This window comes from Podarcis gaigeae (assembly GCF_964106915.1).
Source record: "Podarcis gaigeae genome assembly, chromosome: 13".
Taxonomy (NCBI): Eukaryota; Metazoa; Chordata; class Lepidosauria; order Squamata; family Lacertidae; genus Podarcis; species Podarcis gaigeae.
The window spans coordinates 24,508,181-24,524,359 of NC_139689.1; the positions used below are offsets into that span (position 1 = coordinate 24,508,181).

At 43.4% G+C, this 16,179-nt stretch overlaps 1 protein-coding gene across 2 annotated transcripts; it reads right to left on the bottom strand.

Moving 5' to 3' along the window:
• Positions 1-1,478: 1,478 nt before the first annotated feature.
• Positions 1,479-14,217, bottom strand: LOC310829697 (uncharacterized protein). 2 transcript variants are annotated; one of them, XM_083708432.1, is made up of 10 exons: positions 14,119-14,217; positions 13,414-13,503; positions 12,180-12,285; positions 10,181-10,537; positions 9,300-9,413; positions 8,377-8,460; positions 7,799-7,838; positions 6,579-6,617; positions 2,703-2,745; positions 1,479-2,036 (listed from the first exon to the last, which is right to left on the bottom strand). In XM_083708432.1, exons 3-10 carry the CDS (start codon positions 12,262-12,264, stop codon positions 2,028-2,030), a joined length of 771 nt encoding a protein of 256 aa, XP_083564558.1. In that variant the 5' UTR covers positions 12,265-12,285; positions 13,414-13,503; positions 14,119-14,217; the 3' UTR covers positions 1,479-2,027. The 2 variants fall into 2 exon arrangements, with proteins under 2 accessions (XP_083564558.1, XP_083564559.1); XM_083708433.1 differs by having other exon boundaries at positions 1,479-2,033; positions 2,700-2,745.
• Between the last annotated feature and the right edge of the window lie 1,962 nt (positions 14,218-16,179).

Here is a 16,179-nt window from a genome sequence, read left to right on the forward strand (position 1 = left end):
ATTATTAATAATAATAATACTTATTAAGCCCCCCTCCCCCCCGAGAAACAAACACAAACAGCCCAATGAAGACTGGGTAGTAACCACAGAACCTTGAATGTCTGTTGGAAAAGAAAAACTGAGTTTCTCCCCTGGGACAGTAAAAGAAAAAGATGTAACCAAAGGAAATAGGAAGTTTCAAATCTCTGTGATGGTAAAGGTAAAGGGACCCCTGACTGTTAAGTCCAGTTGCGGACAACTCTGAGGTTGCACACTCTATAGGCCAAGGGAGCTGGCGTTTTGTCCGCAGACAGCTTCCGGGTCATGTGGCCAGCATGACTAAGACGCTTTTGGCGAACCAGAGCAGTGCATAGAAACACCGTTTAGCTTCCCGCCAGATCAGTACCTATTTATCTATTTGCACTTTGACGTGCTTTCGAACTGCTAGGTTAGCAGGAGCAGGGACTGAGCAACAGGAGCTCACCCCGTTGCGGGGATTCGAACTGCCAACCTTCTGATCGGCAAGCCCTAGGCTCTGTGGTTTAGACCACAGTGCCACCCGCGTTACTATCTATTATTATTAATAATAATAATTTTATTATCTCCTGAGTAGAGGTGACATGATTTCTAAACAAGCTATGAGGGCATAGGAATCTTGCTCTTTTTAAAAAGTGACTGAATAAGTTATAAATTGAAGGATGAGGTGGGGCCATTGCGGTGTTGCTGCAATTTCACATTTGAAATTGTGGCGAAGAGATGCATGCAGTTTAAGGATTAGGCACAGTCTCTTTTGTGCTGGGTTTTGATCCAAATTCCACTCCCTGCTTTAAAATAAAAATAATTTTGGACTGTTACAGGTGTTTTCATATACACAGTACTTGCCTCCTGAGAAGTACAGTCAGATTTGTTAAAAAATAAAAATCAATTCTGCAACAAGCTGTATGTGTTTAGCTCCCTCTGGTGTTTAAGTTTTAAAATGACAGGCTGTCAAGTATTTGATGTCAAGTATTTGCTAAATGGGAAAAAAGTCAGATGGAAAATACTGTGTTACATTGGAGACGTTTTCCAAAGTAAAGGTGCAAAAAACTCTCATGGTCTGATTAGCAGTGTATTAGCAAGAGATGTTATGTGGTACCTCGGATTACATACGCTTCAGGTTACAGACTGCTAACCCAGAAATAGTACCTCCGGTTAAGAACTTTGCTTCAGGATGAGAACAGAAATTGTGCTCCGGTGGCACGGCGGCAGAGGGAGGCCCCATTAGGTAAAGTGGTGCTTCAGGTTAAGAACAGTTTAAGGTTAAGAACAGACCCCCGGAACGAATTAAGTACTTGACCCGAGGTACCACTGTAAGATGGCACCAACCTGCATCCAGCAATTCACTATTTCACTATTTAACATAGGTGTTTGGTTTTTTTTATTAAAAAGTCTGGACATTTTCTTCAGTGCTGCAGAGGAATCTCCTCCATTTACATTTTTTAAAAAACCAAAACAAAAACAAATTCACCTGCAGCTTAAAAGCATTTCCTGGATCTTTATTGCATCCTTTTGGGACTGGAAGGATGATTACAAAGGAAGATTTGGGTTGTGCTTTACAGGATCATCTGAATAAGCGGCACAACACAAGGTGTGCAGAACTTTCTGATTCCCTCCCACCACTAAAGCCCATTGTCTTTGCTGGTATTCTGCTACTTATATTTACAAGTATGTCTACTGCAGAAGCATCATCTTCCAAAGAACATGGAGGGGGCCCTGACATGAAGCTTGCTCCGTGCCTGGCTCCACATTCGGCCTCAACAGTGGAAGGGGGGGGGCAGCCCCCTAAAAAAAAGATTGGGAGAACTCACAGAGCCTTAGCCCCCTGGAGTTGGAGCGTTTGGTTTATTGACTATTTTAGCAGACAAGTGGTTCTTCCCATATTTTTTGTATTGTTTTGTCATGGTGTTCTGTTTTGTGGTATCTCCCAATGTATCTCTGCAAATACTCAATAAAGTTTAAAAAAAGAAAGAAAAAAGTATGTTGTTCTCACATCTGAAGGAACAGGCCTCTCAGAACTCTGTGAATAAAGAAATGAAGAAAAGTAATTCTTAGTAAGTAGTTCTTTTCACATAACAACCAGCAATGTTGGCACAAGTGCCCACAGCACTTCTCCACACACCACAGAGGTAATGATGATGATGATGATGGTTTTATATTTGTGTGTGTGTATGTATATATATATATATATATATATATATATGCTTTCGTAGATTTTCACGGGTACAGGAATGCAGGTTTTGGTGTCCTCGGGTGTCTTCCCGTGTAAAAGTTGGGGTGTCTAGGCGACGTCGCCTAGACACCCCAACTTTTACACGGGAAGACACCCGAGGACACCAAAACCTGCATATATATATATATATATATATATATATATATATATATAATGACGAAGGGAAGCTGTACAACTGAGGGGAATCTAGGTAGTGGCGGGTGGTGATCAAGGGAAGAACAAAATGCTCAGGCCAAGTGATCTTTAAAACTCTGTGCCAGTATCATCACTGTGGCTTAATCGAAGGTCCTTCACTAAATGAATGCCCACTACTGAGCACCTTAAGCCTCCAAACTGATACCTACTTTTTTCATGTGTTTTGCCACAAACAAAGAGAAGTGGAATATATGGCTATATTTTAATTGGATCAAATGGTTGTTTGGAAGCGGAAGCATTTTATAAGCCGGCATACTTTTTTTTCTTCCTGCAATTTTCTGTTTTCTTGTAATCCTGTAGTCCTAAAAAAGAAAAATGTACCGTATTTTTCGCCCTATAGGACGCACTTTCCCCCCTCCAGAAATGAAGGGGAAATCTGGGTGCGTCCTATGGGGCGAATACAGGTTTTCGCTGAAGCTTGGAGAGCGAGAGGGGTCGTGCACACCGACCCCTCTCGCTCTCCAGGCTTCAGGAAGACATCCGCAGCCTAGGCAGCCCTGCGGGAGGTCCCGCAGGGATGTCTAGGCTGTGGATAGCAGCCTGCTTCCCGGAGCGTTGGGCGCCCGGAAAGCAGAGTGCCCGGCGCTTTGGGAACACATCCACAGCGTGGGGAGCCCTACGGGAGTTCCCTGCAGGGCTCCCCACACTGTGGATAGCAGCCTGCCGCCCGGCGGGCAGAGCGCCCCACGCGCCGGACAGACATCCGCTGTGTGGGGAGCCCTGCAGGAGTTCCCCGCAGGGCTCCCCACGCTGCGGATAGCAGCCTGCCGCCTGGCGGGTGGGGCGCCCTGAAGCAGAGCGCCCCACGCGCCGGACAAACATCCGCAGCGTGGGGAGCCCTGCAGGAGTTCCCCGCAGGGCTCCCCACGCTGCGGATAGCAGCCTGCCGCACGGCAGGCGGGCAGGGCACCCTGAAGCAGAGCACCCCGCGCGCCGGAAAGACATTGGCCAGCCCCACAAGCTCGGGGGACAGCAGGGAGGCGCAGCGCCGCCATCCCGCTGTTCCCCGACCTGGTTCGGTTTCCCCAACCTGCTTTTGGGGGGGGAAATAAAGGAAATTTCCCCCCCTTTATTTCCCCCCCCAAAAACTAGGTGTGTCCTATTGGACGGAGCGTCCTATGGGACGAAAAATACGGTATATAGTTTTCATTCTAAGCAATATCACCCGCCAATCCCCTAATAGAAGGAATGATTCAGGTCCCTTGAGGTGAGTGGCATAGATATGACAGGGGGATTTCTACAAATACCATTGAGAGTGGTATAGGCATTACAGTATTTGTATGTCTTTCGATGAAATGACTGGAAGACTATGGACTCAGCTAGATTGGTAAAGAAAAAGCGATATGTATGCATAGTATTTGCCAACAAAGGTCCGTATAGTTAAAGTCATGGTTTTCCCAGTAGTGATGTATGGAAGTGAGAGCTGGACCATAAAGAAGGCTGATCGCCAAAGAATTGATGCTTTTGAATTATGGTGCTGGAGGAGACTCTTGAGAGTCCCATGGACTGCAAGAAGATCAAACGTATCCATTCTTAAGGAAATCAGCCCTGAGTGCTCACTGGAAGGACAGATCGTGAAGCTGAGGCTCCAATACTTTGGCCACCTCATGAGAAGAGAAGACTCCCTGGAAAAGACCCTGATGTTGGGAAAGATGGAGGGCACAAGGAGAAGGGGACGACAGAGGATGAGATGCTTGGACAGTGTTCTCAAAGCTACCAGCATGAGTCTGACCAAACTGCGGGAGGCAGTGGAAGACAGAAGTGCCTGGCGTGCTCTGATCCATGGGGTCACGAAGAGTCGGACACAACTAAACAGCAACAGCATGCATAGTATATGCAATATAACACTGTGACACCAGATGGCGATGAGGAGTCCTGTTTTTGCTAAGCCGATTTCTCTTTAAAAAGTTTACAATGCACTTAACTGAAACTTGAAGCTTCTTTGATGCATCTAGATCCAGCCTGTGAGTCAAGGGGGGTGGGGCAGTGTGTGTGTATGAATTCAACAGTGCTTAGTTTCCTTTTGCTGTTTGTTAATGTTGTTAATATTGTTTTGTGGATTATGAGTGCTGTTATGCTTTGTGAATTTTAGATTATGACTTCTTTGTGGCTCTGCTGTTTAATCTGTTTTGTTTGTTATTTTGTTGTTTTGTTAGTTGTTATAGAAAGTGGTTGTTTTACTGATGAGTTGTAAATTATTTTGTGTGATTTATGTTGTGATTGTGATTTTCTATTCCGTTATTGTTTGTAAGCCACTTTGTGACTCATGTGAGTGAAAAGCAGCAAAGAAATGCAGTGGTTACATATGCTTCAGGTTACATACACTTCAGGTTACAGACTCCGCTAACCCAGAAATGGTGCTTCAGGTTAAGAACTTTGCTTCAGGATAAGAACAGAAATTGTGCAGCGGCGGCAGCAGGAGGCCCCATTAGCTAAAGTGGTGCTTCAGGTTAAGAACAGTTTCAGATTAAGAACGGACCTCTGGAACGAATTAAGTACTTAACCCGAGGTACCACTGTATAATGAATGAATGCATGGATTACATCATCTAACATTTAATTTAAAATCCAAAAGGTACGTGAAAAACAAAGGTAACTCTGTTAGTGCGTCAAAAGAAACATCCAGGTCTACAATTGGGCAATACTTTCATTAGGACCAGCTAAAAAGAAATGGCAACAGCTGCAGGGTTTCTTTTGTTGCCTCAGCCGTGGACAAGGAAGTCCAAGTAGAGTAGTTACGTGGCAGTTAAGAGTTCTGAATAAGAAGATGCAGGAGATACTGGGGTGTCGGTCCTTAATAAGTAAGACAGAACACCATGGAAACTGTGCATGGAGTGGGGGACTCAATCAGACTTAGCTTATTCTCTCACTACCAACAGAGAGTTACAGAGGAGTTGATCAAGGCTACATTCAGCAGGGGACAGTGTTTCCATTCAGATATAATGATAGTTAGCAGCCAACAGTCCAGCAAGCACGGGAATAGTTATTGGTTCAAGTGAGCTTGATTTACAAGCATATTCACAGAGCTGCTCTCACACACATCAAAGATGTTCAAATCTGAGTCTTTCTGGTTATGTTTCCAACAAGATCCGTGCCAAAACCTCTTAAGCCTGCCTGTGTGTTTACGTTCTTCCTATAGGGATTTTGGACTGAGAGTGTTAATTGGTTCTCCATCACTGTCACTAGAGAGTGGTTCCGGAGCCACCCGACCCCTTGGCAGACTGCCTTCGTCTGGGCTGTCTTCCAGCCCCCCTCCCATTGATAAGGAAGTGGCAGGTCTAGAAATGGGGTGCCATTTCAAAAAGACAAGCCTCCTGTCTCTTCCGCCGGCTGACTCTCCTCTCCTACCCCGTCTCCTGCCTCATTTGCTGGGTCCTGGAGAGTCAGGTTTCTGACATCAGCCCCTAACCCACAAATCAGTTACAGTGGTGCCTCGCAAGACGAAATTAATCCATTCTGTGAGTCTCTTCGTCTTGTGGTTTTTTCGTCCTGCGAAGTACGGCTATTAGCGGCTTAGCAGCTATTAGCAGCTTAGCGGCTATTAACGGCTTAGCGGCTTTAAGAAAAAGGAAACAAACTCACAAGAACTTGCAAGACGTTTTGTCTTGCAAAGCAAGCCCATAGGGAAATTCGTCTTGCGGAACGACTCAAAAAACGGAAAACTCTTTCGTCTAGCGAGTTTTTCGTCTTGCAAGGCATTCGTCTTGCGAGGTACCACTGTACAGGGAAGAGCTTGGAACGCTCCACCCCAGATAATGTCCTGTGTTTAATGTTTGGCTAAGACTGGCAGAAAATGCTTCAAAGCACAGGGATAATCTTGATGGTTTATTTTTTAATACAAAAATGACAAAGGCAAGCTACAAAACTGAGGGAAACCTAGACAATGGCAGATGGTGATTGAGGGAAGAACAAAATGTTTAGGCCTAGCGATCTTTAAAACTCTGTGTTGGTGTCATCATTGTGGCTCAATCTTAAGGCCCCTAACTAACTGAACGCTGGCCAATGTGCACCTTAACCCTCCAATCTAATACCTTCTTTCATGTGTTTTGTCACAAAGTAAGAGAAATGGAATATGTGGTTATATTTTAATTGGAACAAATGGTTGTTTAAAAACAGAAACATTTTATAAGACATACCTTTTTCCTTCTGCAGTTTTCTGTTTTCTTTTAATCGCACTAAAAAGAGGAATGCAAACAGTGAAAAGCATATGGCTTTCATTCTAAGCAATATGGCCTGCAATCCCCTAATGGAGAGAATGATCCAGGTCCCTTAGGGTTAGTGGCATGATTAACAGGAGGGATTTGCCCGACAGAGAGGGTTGCTTCCCCTGCTGACAGCAATCACTAGCTGCAGACACAGGACAGGCAGACATCTAGTCTGTCTTTGAATCTCCTATACTTCTACAAAATTAGAATTCCAGAATACTAGGCATGACCCCCGCCCCCCCAAGAGAGAAAAAGCAGCCCCGAAAGGGCTATTTGTGCGTGCTCATAATGCTGATATTTACTGGCTGGAGTAACACAGGGGAAACTATGGGCCAGGGAAGACATTCACGTAACATTTCTCAATCTAGACACCAGTTTCTTAACATAACTAAGGTATTCATAAACAATTAATAGAACATCAACAAGTATAAAACCAAACCGAACAATTCTTCATAAGATAAACCATCACAAGATCAACAATCATAAGATACAAAACAAAATTACAAAAACCCCCCCATGAATGGCGAAACATCCCTCCCCAGCAACAACCCCCCCTAAACAACACCCCAGTTCAATACTCCAGAGTGTGAGAATCTCGTAACTAGATTTTATAAAAGGAGAAGATGGAGTTAAGGTACAGGTATATCCACGTTCAGATTTCACCCTCCAGATGTGCTTTTGGCATTACACATATAATTACAAATAAGAAGAGTGCACACTCGCTTCTGTGTTCTCACTGAAGGATGATTACAAAGGAAGATTTGGGCTGTTCTTTACAGGACCATCTGAATATGCTGCATGATACAAAGTGTGCAGAAATTTCTGATTCCCTCCCACCACTCAAGCTCATTGTCTTGTATTCTGCTGATTATAACTAAAAGTATGTTTATTGGCAATTTATTTTATTCAACAGGCAAGTGGTGTTCTCTCTCTGTCTGGTGTTCTGTTTTGTGGAATCTCCTATTGTACCGCTACAATAACTTAGTAAAGGTTAAAAAGAAAGAAAGTCTACCTTGTTTTCATGCGTTTCAAAGTACAACTATGCAGAACACAACGTGTTTTGTCACAAACAAAAGGAAAACGAAATATAGGGTTATATTTTAATCGGATCAAATGGTTGTTTGAAAGCGGAAACATTTTATAAGGCATACCTTTTTTCTTCCTGCAATGTTCTGTTTTCTGGAAATAGTCCTAAAAAACAGAAATGCATATGGTTTTCATTCTAAGCAATATGGCCCACCAATCTCCTAACAGAGGGAATGATCCAGGTCTCTCAGGGTGAGTGGCCTGCCTACAGCAGGAATTTGACTGACTGAGGGACTTTCCACAAGTACCATTAGGAGTGGCATAGTTGCTGGGTGTATACAAGCACCATCCTGCTTTAAGCATGGAGTGGGTTGATGGTGTGATTCTGGAGACATTGTTTCACACCACTTTGCTCTGATCAAGCAGAACTGATCAAGTCTCCATTCAGCACGGGGCATTGTTTCTATTCAGTCCCTAACACATAAATCAGTTACAGGGAGGTGCTTGGACCACCTACCCACACCCCAGATAATGTCCCAGGTTTAATGTGGGGCTCAGGCTGGCAGAAAATGCCTCTTGGTTTAGCAAAGGGGTAATCTTGATGGTTCATATTTCTCCTTTTAAATACAAAAATTGAATATGTGGCCGTGTTTTCAGTTGATCAAATGGTTGTTTACAAGCAGACAGATTTTACAAGACATACCTTCTTCTTCTTCCTCTATTTCCCCTTTTTCTTCTTTAACACTCTGCTCTTCATTCCGTGAGAGAGTTTCCTTTTCTCCGGCACCTTGAGATGTGGGGCGGGGGTCGGGGGGAATCACAAGGAAGTCCAATTTAGCTTGGCTTCTAAGGGCACCACTAGAATAGAATAACCTAATGGATTTTTGTTTTTGCAACTAACTACGGAATATAGAACTGTAGGACTCTACAGTAAAAGTCCCAAGGCAAGGATGTAGGAGTGGATAAATTCTGTGGATTGGGGTAGTCTACTTGTGCCTGTTCAGATATTGCTGGACTCTAGCCTCAGCCAGCATCATCAGGGATGATGGGAATTGTAATCAAGCTACAGTACTGTTAAAATCACAGATTAGTCATCTGTGCTATAAGCCATTTGTGGGGGATTGTACCCTCTGTTGAATTTTTTTTGTACATCTGCAGACCTTGTGCAGAGGCAGATCTAGGGGAGCATGACTGGTTCGGCCATACTGGGCACAGAGATTCTGGGACACTGCAGCAGGTGACACAACTATGAAGTCCTACAGAAGGCCGGATTCGGGTGTCACACGGGAGACTACTGAAATGTGAAAAACCAAGGTCCACCATTGCCTTGTAATTACTCTGATCATGTAGTTAAATCTCTCTTGGGTCTTTGCTTTGGCTGCAATCTTATCTGGACTCATAGGAGCCAACTCCTAAGGTCTGAGGGCTCTTTGCCCCCCAATAAAATATTTGAGGGGGCTGCCCCCCAATTGATAGGCATTGCCATGCAAATGGTGTGTGTACACTGCGTCTTGTGATCAGTTATGTGGAGAGGGGCTTACCTGGGGCCCCCAATATTTTATGCAAGTTGGCCCCACTCCACTCCTCACATGAATTCACTATTAGAGAGAGTGAGTTATACAGTACCTTTGTGTATGAATGCCCAAACAGTGACTGCAAGAGCGAGAAGAGCGAGAAGAAGAAAGACAAGCATCACCCAAAAGGCAGTGCAGGAACAATAATTCTCTGAGGTACTGTTGCCTGAAAGAAAGAAATGGCAGAGAATAAGGGATGCCTTTTTATATGTTATGATAGTCAGACAATCAGGCAATATGATTAATCAACTGAAAACCTTTCCATTGATTAAAAATAGGTTCCTAATTGATCAGGTAGCAGTTATTTTAAAAATGTTAACCATTTTAAATGGAACCACTTGAGTTCTGAGATTTTTGGAGTCATTGACATCTATCCAGGGAATCAGTATCAGTTGTGGCAGCAGGAACTCATGGAGGACAATGGAGAGGACTATGGTAACACATTATTCAGAAGTTCAGCCAGGTCCTTTCTTTGCTGATTAGATTATGATGTCGCAAAGAGAATAGTGGGAAATATAGTTGTAAGGGGGCCTGTTTTCATTTGTTACCCCCTTCCCATGCCCACATGAACCAACCAAAAAAGATAAAATACATTGTGCCACTTTATAAGCATAGATGCAAATTTGGAACAAACTGCTAAAATTTAATCAGAAATAGTATCCAATTCACCCTAGTGAATAGATGACCCAGGTTCCTACTCAGTTTGCTGAGCAGTCACTAACTGTTAATGATCAAATTCAAGGCCACTGCTTTCCCTCTTATGGCTCTTCATCTTTAAACCAGTCTTGGGCTGGGAAGCTTTTCAAAGAGAGGGTGTCTTCAAATAGGACAGGTCACCTCTGGTGATTTCTGTAGCTTTAAATTTTACACCAGAAATGCAAAAGTTAGGCCTGAGCTATTTCCTCTGTGCCCGTCCTACTTTGTGATTCATACCTTTTGAAGGTTCAACAACCAGAACAGTTTGGGTCTGAGCACCCCAGTCTTTGGTCTTGACAATGCAGCTGTAGCTTCCTTCATCAGACTTTTTGGCCATTTTCAGCATCAAGGAAACATTTCCAGTGTCCAGTCCCTCTGTGGCAAACACTGCCCTGGACTCATAGCCTTGCCCAAATGTTTCCTGGCCAGTGAAAGCTGTGAACTGGTAGATGTTCTCCGTGTTGTCATCTACGGTTTTTTTCCACTGAACTTCCACGTTTTGTGGCAGAGCCCCAGAAGAGCTCTGGCATGGCAAGATGACATCTTGCCCCACATACCCAATGACAAATAGAGCAGAGTTCAGTTCAAAATGGTCTGGAAAAAAATCACAAATATTAAAGGCAACAACAGCATCACCATGTCTGAGGTTGAAAGGTTTTCCCAAATGGTACATCTTGGGGTTTGGATTCCTTACAGAAGGGGCAAATATTTTCCCTCCACATGACTTTGTGTACATGGAGGTGAGCGGTGAGATTGGGGAATATTCTGATTGAGAGGAACAGGCAGCCTTTACAAGTCTCTCACTGGATGTATGGGCCAGACTTGTCTACAGACGTTTGGTGCACTTGTACTGAATACCATTTTTAAGGTTCATTTTGAGGTTATTTGTTGATGGCTACACTATCTGATTATCACTATCGGGGAAGGTATGAATTAAATGGCCTCGGCCCAGTATACCTGAAAGAGTGTCTTCACCCCCATCATTTAGCCTGGACACTGAGGTCCAGCTCTGAGGGCCTTCTGGCGGTTCCCTCACTGCGAGAAGTGAAGTTACAGGAAGCCAGGCAGAGAAGAAGAAGAAGAGTTTGGATCTGATATCCCGCCTTTCACTCCCCTTCAGGAGTCTCAAAGCGGCTAACAATCTCCTTTCCCTTCCTCCCCCACAACAAACACTCTGTGGGCCTTCTTGGTAGTGGTGCCCGCCCTGTGGAACACCTTCATGTGAGATGTCAAGGAAATAAACAACTATCTGACTTTTAGAGGACATCTAAAGGGAGCCCTGTTTAGGGAAGTTTTTAATGTTTGATGTTTTATCAGGTTAAAAATATTCTGTTGGGTGCCGCCCAGAGTGGCTGGGGAAACCCAGCCAGATGGGCAGGGAAATAATAATAATAATAATAATAATAATAATAATAATAATAATTGGAGTTCTGTATTTACAGTAGACTCTCTTCAGCTGGCTTTTGGCCTGTTTGCACTCTTTGTCAAACCAGCTGGAAGATCCCAACGATCTTTGTGAGCCACTACTCTTGATCTCAGTTCTCAAGTGGTATTGCAATCTGTCAGTCAAGGTTTTAAATAAGTTCATAGCCTCAGCAGCAGAGGTAGCTGAGATGATAGAAGCAGGAAAAGCCTTTAAATCATCTGTATGAAGGAGGTGAGTGTGTGTAGCTCAATAGTGGAGAATGCAGGTCTGAGATCCAATCCCCAGCATTGGCAGGTAGAGCTGGGAGAGAACCCTGTCTGAAATTCAGGAGACCTATTGCCAGTCAGTGCAAACAATATTGAGATAGATGGATCAGTGGTCTGAATTCAGTATAAGGTTAGGCTGCTATCAAGCAAAACTGCAGTTTGCTCACTGAACTCTTCTCACACCTCATCCATTACTGAGGCATCCTCCTGCTTAACAGTGACTGCCCCACCTTGTCTTTGAACATGTCATTGCTTACTCCTACTTGAAATGAGAGTAAGATGTAGGGAGGCAGAAAGAATTAATTAGCTGTTCTGCAGCTCCTAGTTTCCCCATGAGAATCAGTCGTATAATGAGAACACAACCAAGATGGAGGCAGACACATTTCGAAATTCTGCTACTGCTTCTCCACTGTCAAGTAAGAAAGGAGAAATTGCAAAGACCCACCAACGAGAACCCCATGCTCACAACATGCCTAAAAGTCCTTCTTGTCTAAGTCCATGCTAACATAACATTATGTTGCTGCTGCTTCTCTACACTTTTTACCTGATGAAGGGATCAGTGCCAGGACTACAATGTAGAAAGAACCAAGAATGAGATGGACAATTTCTTGAGGTTTATGGACCCCCATCCTTCTTTAGACAGCTCCGATCTGAAATATGAGCAACAGCACCAACAAACATAATTAGGAGCAAATGCTTTGTGTTTTGAAGCCCCTCTCTGTTACATCCCCATCTACCCCAACAAATCATAGCAATCCAGGTGTCAAAGTCAATGAAAATAATATGTTTTAATTCTGTGAAGTTTTTGTTTTTGCTTGTTAAAAAAACTCCCTTTTGTCAATAGCTACTTCCATGTGGAAATTTAATGTAGCAGGGATTTGGAAGTCCTTCTTGCTAATATGCACAACAAGATACGTCTCTTTATCTTGGCCTTTGACGCTTCAGATATTTGCTTTTGGGGCTGATCTTATTTTTCTGGTTGTAAAATGTTTTAACTGACTTTTCATAATGCATTTTTACATTGTTGAAATCTGACCTCAGACCATAGGGTAAAGTACAAGTGGGGCGGGGCGGGGGGAGTGAAGAGAAATGTAAAATAATGATTACGACAAAAGTATCAAAATCAACGACAATAATATCTGCTGGCATTTCGCAGCTAGGGAGGTTTTGGATGTTGAGGGGTTTTGAAGAAGAAATCCTGTCATGCACTTTCTGAGGTATTGCCGTGACAATAAAGGACATTACCACATGAAAAATGGTGACCTAAACAAAATTTTGCAGAGCATTCCTGCCCTCTAACAGGACTGCTGCTGCTGCTTAGGAATCCAGTCAGTCTGGAGCAAGAGCCATGTAAAGCTTTTTTTTTTTTTTTGCTGTTTATAGAGGGAAGGCAGCGTTCAGGAGTTGAAGCGAAATGGATACATTTTTATTTTCTGTCTTCCTGAAACCATGCAGTAAATAAACCTACAGGGATTAGGTTTGTAGTTGGTTGCCTCCCTCAATCTGATTGTTTTATTGTTATATAGTATTGGGTAGGGATGGGAGAGAAATTTGGTTTGGTGCATATTTCAATGCGAATTTACTTAATCTGCACTTGCTAAAAAGACACACAAACTGAAACGCAGCCATCCTTCAAAATTCACACTGACTCTTGTGATGCAGTTCTCCAGCCAAAACCTGTGTACAAAAATGCACACATTAGTGAGCACTAAAAGGTCCGGTTCTTGTTGGCTGTTAGAAAACATACTGTAATACAAACCTCTGCAAAGTACACATACCTCACACCAGTACTGAGAACTGCACATTCATCCATTGGGAAAATAACTACTTCCTGGATGCTTTCTCAAACGTAACTTCTATGTATTTTGCTGGGGAAAGAGAGAAACGAGAGAGAAAGAGAGCAATGCATTAAAATGCAGCATTTTATACAGGATAGATATGGATAGTGGCTAACATTGTGTGTAGACCACCTCCCCAACCAACAGGGGTAGTGTACTAGATGCAGAGGAAGTGGGGGGTGTGAATACAGCCCTCCCCTTTGGTATCTGTTTCAGTTCCTCCCACTAAAGAGTTGTAGGTAGCTCACGTTCTTCAAATCTGTTCCACATATCCTCTCTTTCCTTTCTTCTCTCTCTTCTACAGGCAAATTATATATAAAACTGCTTAAGAAATTCAGAAAAAGGTAATTTGAGACATAATCTAACCACATTTTTAATCCGATTTGATTTCAGGTTAGAATATCCAAGTATACATTTAATGTTCCTGCTGACAACAATGGGGGTTATATTAGGTCAATAATTTTGACTGTATTGTGTCCTTACATTGCGTGAATGGTGAAAAAGCTCAAGGGGATGATCATGTGAAGAAATCCCACTTGCTGACTGTGATAATGCCCTTTGAATTACCCATAAAAGCAGCTATGCTGTCACACCCTTCGACAATAAAATAATATTAATTAAAAAAAAATGCAAGGAAGAAGTTACCTTTTCCTGGATTTAGAAGAAATCACGATCGTGATTAAAACACTCTGTCCTTGACTACCAGAAACCCAACTGCCGTTGGTATTTGTTTCGCTTTTATTCTTGGCATGGTGAGAGCAGGTTCAGTCCTGCTGAACCTTGGCCAGAAAAAACAGATAAAATTACAGATTAATTTAGGGGAAGGGCTGAAGCTCAGGGCAGAGTATTTTTCTTGCAGACTGAGTTAGCACATGCTGATTTTATGCAAATATGTGCCCTCTTTTGCCTCTTTTCTGGTGATGTGTAGGTAGCTACCCTACATTTCTTCTGCTTCAGTTGAGCAACTACCTCCCAGCAATAAAACGTAATGTTTGCATGAGCAGAATACTTGCCAATATGATAAATGGTGTATTGTAGAGGTAGGGTTTGCTTACTGCTAAGATCACTTAAAACTTTGGTTCACTATGAAATTCCTGCTAGTAAAGACACAGGTGGGGGGACCTCCTGACAATGCTATTTGCAAGTACAATGTTTTAACTGGAGAAAGAAAATGACAACTGCTGCAGAGAGGTTCTGCAAAAGAAGCAAATGGACAAAAAACATGCAGTCTGGGCAGGGCAGAGCCCTAATTTGGAGCGTTCAAGACATTCCCTACTCATGGGGGCATGTTTGCAGGCATCGGTGGTGGTAGAGGAGAAAGGGATTGCAAGGAAACCTTGCTCCGAGGACCTTGTTTATATGAACATGCCCAGTGTCCTGTGCCCCTGCTGCCCTGATGTTCACCTCAGCATGCAAGTCAATAATCAGAGCACCACCAATGATACCCAAAAAGTGTAGGCTGGCCAAAGGTACTAGATACGACCTCATTTGATTATCCCATCACTCCATCCAGTTCATGTCTTCTATAAATAAAACCAAAATTCAAAAACAGCCCGCTGCAGATCCTCAAGAAATAAGTCACAGCCTGCCTTGGACAGGTGGATCCCATCTTCCTGAAAAACGGTGGGGAAGATCAACGTGGATCCTGCCATGAGGAATGTACCCCAAACAAAGTCCTTAATCAGGCAATTCACCTTCCTGCGGGCCCTATTGTCCTTGATTGGTAGGCCACACACAAGGCTCCAAGAACTGAGACCAAACCAAGGAAAGAAAGTATGGATCTAGCAAAGATCCTTTGTAACTCTCGCTAGGATGTTAATTCCTGTCCATTGGATGAAATAATTCTCACCCAAATGGATGCGTAAGATGTGGGGGAAGAACCCAGGCACCTCAAGGTGAGAAAATGTGGCCAGCAGCTCTCCTCAAGGCATGCTTCTCCCAGTTACGCCCTGGAAAGTAATATGCACAGGCAAATATAACTGCATACCAACAGCCGATGATGCATCCCTCCATTGCACACAGAACAAGAGGGATTGCTCTCATAGTGTAACTCTGGCAGCCTCTGGCAATTGGCCCAAATCTGTCTAAAGAAAGGAGAGAGTTACCAGAGAGTATCTAAGATGTAACCTGTATACCGTAAACCAACTGACCGACAAACATATCTACATGCCTCTAGCTACCATCCCAAACATACCAAACAGTCCATTGTATATAGCCAGGCACTACGTTACAGCCGCATCTGTTCCAATTCTACAGACAGAGACTCTCACCTAAGAGATCTACAGCAAACCTTTTTAGAACTAAAATACCCAGCAGATGAAGTTAGACAACAGATCAACAGAGCCAGACTGATACCCAGAGAGAACTTGCTGCAAGACAGACCCAAAAAAGAAAATAACAGAACACCTCTAGTCATCACATACAGCTCCCAAGTTAAAACAGTACAACGCATCATCAGAGATCTACAACCTCTCCTGGACAATGACAGTTCTCTTTCTCAAGCTCTGGGAGGAAGACCTTTCATTGCCTACAGACAGCCACCCAATCTTAAACAACTCCTAACCCACAATAATACTACTACCAGACTTAACACGGACACTGGCACCAGAGCCTGCAATAAACCCAGATGCCAACTTTACTGCCAACATACACCCGGACAACACCATTACTGGCCCCAACAACATCACACATACCATCTCGGGACTA